Source organism: Onthophagus taurus, chromosome 11 (assembly GCF_036711975.1).
Source record: "Onthophagus taurus isolate NC chromosome 11, IU_Otau_3.0, whole genome shotgun sequence".
In the NCBI taxonomy this organism is placed as follows: Eukaryota; Metazoa; Arthropoda; class Insecta; order Coleoptera; family Scarabaeidae; genus Onthophagus; species Onthophagus taurus.
The window spans coordinates 818,886-825,584 of NC_091976.1; the positions used below are offsets into that span (position 1 = coordinate 818,886).

General features: G+C 40.3%; 1 protein-coding gene across 1 annotated transcript; it reads left to right on the top strand.

Annotated features, from left to right (window-relative positions):
* Positions 1-627: 627 nt before the first annotated feature.
* On the top strand, positions 628-4,409 carry LOC111413168 (putative uncharacterized protein DDB_G0279653). The gene is made up of 3 exons (XM_023044048.2): positions 628-3,968; positions 4,018-4,131; positions 4,187-4,409. The coding sequence occupies exons 1-3, from the start codon at positions 709-711 to the stop codon at positions 4,335-4,337; spliced, it is 3,525 nt and encodes a 1,174-aa protein (XP_022899816.1). The 5' UTR covers positions 628-708; the 3' UTR covers positions 4,338-4,409.
* Positions 4,410-6,699: the final 2,290 nt, after the last annotated feature.

Consider the following 6,699-nt stretch of genomic DNA (forward strand, 5'->3'; position numbering starts at 1 on the left):
CCCCATTAAGACATCTTGTGACCTTTTCAAACCATCCGTTCATCCCGCAAATCCACAGCACCGGTCCCAAACTCGAACCCTGTGGACAACCTCTACTCGCCAACCACACTGTGGACTCACAACGCAGAATCCTAAAAAATTCTCAATCGCACATACCAAATACCTTGGAACTTCCATTCTCATCAATCCTTTCAAAATACCAGATACCAGACATGGTAGCGATTGCGTTGACAATATCCAACGGCACCTCCACACCATGTTACCCATTCTCCTTGTACCTAATCATCCCGTTTACGAAACCATCCAACGCCTGGATTGTTCCCCTTCCTTTCCTGGATCCGTAGTGCTTTTCGTCCAGCCTCCCATTCTTCTCTACGAACTTCAGCAACCTCTCCGCTAGAACCCTGTCCAGTACCTTACCCAAGACCGATGCGAGGCTTTAGTGATAGTGAAAAATAGAGAATAACTGTATTTCCACCATGAGAAACGTTGCTGCCCCATTGAGTGGGTAATTTAAAAGAGTAGATCTTTAGTGACCGATGCGAAATTTTATTACAATTAGTATATTATTCCACACCTGCGATACGCTTTAAAAGTAAGCTTTGAAAGTTTCACTTCAATAATCAATGTCAAACTATACTTCATCTTGACGTTTAGAGTTTTTCCGGGGCCGCAAAATTTACAATTTCAACTAAAAAAATTTCGAACATGTATGATTATCCGACCTTTCAAGGTTCTTTCGAGCAACAAAGAGGCTCGTCTTTTACCAATCCGAGCCAAATCCAAAACCAATGGAACGCCACTCAAAGAGGTCCACCGCCAAATCCAGCTAAATTACCTCGAGAAATCACGGATGAACTTGCCCAAAGATTCACGATGAGACAAAAAGCACTCACAGAATGTAAAACAGGACCAAGCATTGAAGTAATTAAGCGGAAATTCGAAGTTGAAACTCCGCAACCAAAACCGAAAAGTACACTTCCAAAAGGTACTTCCAGTGTAGTAAGCTTTAAGAAGTCTAGTCATGGTATAAATAACAGTTTGGAGGAGTCTTATTGGGCACAGTGGAAGCCAACAAGTAGTTCTTTCGCCACAAATGTCGTTAAAGAGGAATCTTTTGGTAAAGGCAGAACGCATTTTACCGTTAATTCGGTTTCGAATCGATGCAACGTGGATTCTTTAACTTTGTGTGAAGGAAAGAAGTTAATGGAAGAAAAATCTCTTAAAGTTATAAGAAAACCTATGGTTATAGTGGAAAGTAATTCAAGTGAAGGTGATAAACACATACAAGGAAAGCTTTTTCTTTGTAATCCTTGCGATAATCCGGTTAACCAAAATAATTCCCAATGTTATCAAAACTATCAACAACCTTACCCTACGTTTACAGCAAGCATGCCAAATTACCATAGTATTTTTTATTATGGACCAAGCGATCACAATTATCATGAAAGAGTGAAACCTTGTAAAAGAAAAGAATCTAATAAGCGGTGTGTTAAACCACGAAATAATCCCGATAATTACCAAAAAGATAACCAAATTAATAATCAAAGAGATGAACATAAGAAGCGCCCAAAAAGCGGGATTGAGAAGAAAGAAGAAATATCTAAAAAGAAAGCAGTAAAGTGTAAATTGTCCAAATCAAACGAAGAAATGTGTAAAAACCATGTCAGATTCTGTACAAAATACCATGGAGATCCCAATGACGACTCAGAATCTTGTTGTTCACGAAGAGATTCTACAAGAACTATTGAAGGTTATCACGGTGATGTTGATACAGAAAGCCAGGTGGACACACGAAAATATGATGATTGTCATAGCTACGAAGATCAAGAGGATACACAAGAATCCCAAGAATTTCATGATAACGAAGACTACCCATGTTATTGCCACTGTTGCAATAAAAGTTATTGGATGGATGATTATAATTACTCTCAAAGTGATAACGTCAGTGAAAACTCTTATTTATATAACCAATATAATTACCAAGTCTGCAGATACCAAGAAGAATCTAATTATCCTAGCAATCATCCTAACAATCATCCTAACAATCACTATTCAACCAGAGATAAAAACGAATCAAATTCAAGTTTTTACTGCAATCAATTTAAAGATTCTAGTTATAGTTCTACTTCAAGAATAACCTCATCAAATCCACAGATTAGAAAGAGGCAGATAGAAAGGAGTTGTTCAACACAATCACCTGTTTCAAGAATAGCTTGCGCTTGTAATACCGAACCGAAAGTCTGCTCCAACAAAGCTTGCGAAACACTGGAAAATGCAATCAAAGAGAAAAAGATAGGGGATGATATGGTAGGGGGGTTGAAAGTAATTAAGGAAAAACCAGAAACGCTCCTTGTGAGTAGTTCGAGCAGATCCGACGAATATGAGCAACGACATGATGATGGTTGTAAATGTTGTAGTGATGCCCCTTGTAGGCAAAGTTCAACCGGAACGACAACCACTTCGACTCGTCCTTGTAAATCATCATCACCCTCTTCAAAAGACACGCTCGCTGTCGCTGTCGGTTCCAGTAGAGATAATATACAGGACGAAGGGAGTTTTGTTATGGACGACGGAATAAACCATCGGGGCAAAGAGAAAAGAAGATATCAATCAATACAGAAATGTTCGCATCATTGTGTTTCTTCTGGCACATCCACCGAACCCGTTTCAAATGAAACTGCTAATATTGCAGTAGAAAGGGGTGTTGTTGATTCTAGAGAATGTTTTAAAGAAAAATCACAGTCAGAAAAACATGTAAAAGGCGATGAATCAAAAATAACACCTACACCTAGGACACAATGCATCAGAAAAGGTACTGATTCGGAGAACTTTTCAAAAGGAAAAACTTCGGCAGGTGCTACTTTATATAAAGCTGAAAAATGCCAAACTGCAAATTCTCGTCCAACCTCAGCCACCCAATCAAGAACTAATGAATCTATTAAACCAGAATTAGTAAATGTGAAATCGGGAAATAGTTACAACAACAATTCCAAATCTGGATCAACACAAGTTAGTGATATTAACAGAAAAAACACTCCTGTTGGTACAACAACAGATAGAGATAGTACTTTAGGCGCCCGTCATTCTAGATCTAGTAATTCTCAACAACAAACTGTAAGATCAATTAATAATCCTAGTATCGCCACAAACGTTTCTAATAGATCACCGTCTTTAAATAATCGAGACAATTCAAGATCTCCTCGTCTCGAAGCTGTTCAAACAAATTCTTCAAGACCAGGATCTGCCGGAGCCCAATCACGATTAAATTCTGGAGCTAGTCCACCTACATCTATACGAGGAAGGTCGCCCAATCCCAGTGGTGCACAACCTAATAACAATAACCCAGTAAATACTCGTCCAGGAGTTAGACCTGCATCGACTAGTCCGATCAATGCATCGCGTCCTAATTCGAGTGTTCCTCATTCTGTGATTAATTCACCAGAAAGTTCTAAAATGGGACCAGTTAATCGTGAAATTCATCCGGAAACACAACAGTTTATCGCTGACTCGACTCAAACCGGTCTTTCCAACATTTCTCCCACAAATAAACTGGGGTCTACTTACACTGTAATGAATCAAAGAGGGTATGTTACTAATAATCCAACAAGAACTCCTCCTTCGGCTAATTCGGGAACAATTCCATCAATTACAAACGATTCAACTTATATGATGAATTCCGCTTTACCTGAAATAATTTACAGTGGAGATTTGAATAGATCAATTAGTCGTGGAGGGAATATTCCACATGGAGCAAGTGATGGCAAATATATCGTAGAAAAACATATTCCAATACAAAATTCCTACAATGAGTCGCTTAATTCTGAAAATCAAGCTGCTGGAAGACCTCTTTCGGCGTACATTCCAGGAATACACACAACATATCCCATTAGTGTGGAAGCATCTAAAGACCCCAATTTAAGACATGCTCCAAATAATGATGGATTGCGTCACTTTAACCCACACGAGTAAGTTTAAGGATTACACCAGGAATTTATTATGAAAATTATGTTTTAGGAACCAAGTAGTTTATTGTGTTGATACGAATCAACCAGATCTTAAGCCACACTTACCCGAAGTCCGAAGGGATGATAGACATTATAGAGAATCATACGGAGTATTTCCAAGCGAGTAAGAACAAAATTAATTTGTTTTATTAATCAAATTGCAATGAAATAATTTATAGATCAAAAAACTTAGGATACGTCACAACGCCAAAATCATTGATTCTCCAACGAAATTCAAGGTATATGCCACTAAAAGGGCATACGTACACCTTAAAACCTCCAAGTAATAGTTGTTCTCGATCTTGGAGAAGCCCGAAAAGAAAACGTTAAATAAGAAATATCACAAAAAAAATTAAATTTGTCTTTAGTTGATTTAAAAATAAAGTCACGTGTCTTTTTATGAAAAAATAGTTTTAATTACACCTACAATTATTTAACTAATTGTTATTCAATGTTAAGTCTAAGTTTAGGATAACTTATGGTTTAATATTGTAAATCCATTGAGGTAGAAAACCTCAAATTCAGAAGAAATATGGTACAACATCATGGTATGATCAAGGTAACATTAAGGATAGAAGGATAGAAGTTAAGAAGACTGCACATCCTCCACTACGTCTTATTATTTTTCCAACTAAAATACGCTGGAATTGAAGACATTACTTTGTTATACCGAATTTGTCACGAAATATGGGAAACTGGTAAATGGCCAGAAGAATGGACGAAGTCTATACATTGTACAAGAAAGCGCCAAAAGTTGAATGCAGTAACTATAGAACTATTATTCTAATAAATCACGCTAGCAAAATATTAGCGTTTCCCCAATATAGCCCCATACCAAATAAACTTTGTGTCGGGACGAGGATCAAATTTTAAGTCCAACATAGCTGATTGAAAAGCTTTTACACGAATCGTGCAAGTAAGCCTGGAGTGCGGACTGCCACTGAATAGAGATCTAAATGTCACGTGATGGGCATGGCTGTCGTCACATTATATTTCAATCCTATTCTTCAAGACTTTGCCATACATCCTCCTCACTCTACTAGTAACACTTAAGCCTCGATAATTTCGGCAGTCTTTTATTTCCTTTTTTGAAGATTCAGCTGATATAAGTTAAGTTCCAATCTTCTGGAATATTATCTGCTTCCTATATACACCTGCTGAAGAGTGTTGCAAAAAATTTGTATAATACCTATTGGAAATAATTCACGAGCACACCCTGTATAATCTGAACGCGTGTGTCTAGCGCAATAAAATTTGGTATGGAAGTAGTACTAAAGTAGTGTAACTTACTCTTACATGGAGAGCGGCACAACTCTGCTGGGAGGAGAAACATCAATAGCGAGAGTATCCCCCGTGAGCTTCGCGTACCATCGCTACACGACGTGGTATGGAGTCTATGTCGCTGTATTGTAGCAAGAGGGATGGCTAACCATGCCACCTCAACTCGTCCCCATAGCTCCTCAACGTTAGCCGAGGAAGCCGGATAACGTAGAAATCTCCGACCAGTCATTTCCCAAACATGTTTGATCGGATTCCGATGCGGAAAGCGAGCTAGCCATGGAAGCATTCGTATACGGTGCTCTTCCACAAAGGTTTGTACAACACGCCCGATGTGCTGTCGTACGTTGTCGTGCATGTATAGCAGACCTGGGAGCCGCCGAACGTAGGGAAGCACAACGGACCGTAGCACCTCATCTACGTATCGTTGACCCGTCATGGTCTGCTATACACGCAGCAGACGTGTACGTCCACAATGTGTAATAGCACCCCAAACCATAATGCTCGGTTGTCGGTGGATAGGGCATTCTTGCACACACTGCTCGAGTAGACGATCACCACGTCTCCAACGAACTAAAATTCGCGCATCACCGGTGCTCAATTCGAATCTTGATTCGTCGGAAAACAAAATGTCCCTCTACTCGGCAACCCACTAATGCCTAGCGTTGACCCACTCGTGACGTATGCTGCGGTGCTCGGATATTACTGGAATCCGCTGATTCGCACGATGCACGCGCAGTCCTCTATCTACCAAACACCGCCGTACAGTTCTCGTAGTGAGTGCGCCTTCCTCTGCCGGTGGCCAAACAGCTCTAAGTTGCCTTGAGGAGGACTCACACGACGCTAAAGCGCTGACTACAAGAGCGCGATCCTCGTGTGCTGAGGTCACGCAGGGCCCTCCCGGCCGCGGCTGAAGGTACCTATGTCCTACCTCAGACCATTCTCGCCATGCCCGTTGCACTGCCGATAACGACCGGTCGAGACGACGCGCAATTTCACGGAATGATACACCCTTAATGTGCATACCCTCAAACATTCCTCTCTCAAACTCGCTTAAGTAACGCGATCGCCCATGCATTGCGCACAGAGTACGATAACAATGTGATTCCTCACACCACACTAAAAACGACCGGTATTTTCCATCCACTTCGGTCTCCACAGCGACGGAATGTTCCACTTGGAAGAGCGGCTCAGTCAACAATGCCGCGACGGAACAACTCGAAACTCGATTACAGTAAACCTTTGTGCTCCTCAAATATCATGGATTTATCTTCACGCGTTCAGATTATATAGAGTGTGCTCGTGAATTATGTCCAACAGTGTATTTTGCGTGATTCTAATTTAGTAGTGTTTCATAGTCCCTCCCAATCATAGTTTGTTTCGCTTTAAATTGGCAATAACTATTGATACCAAC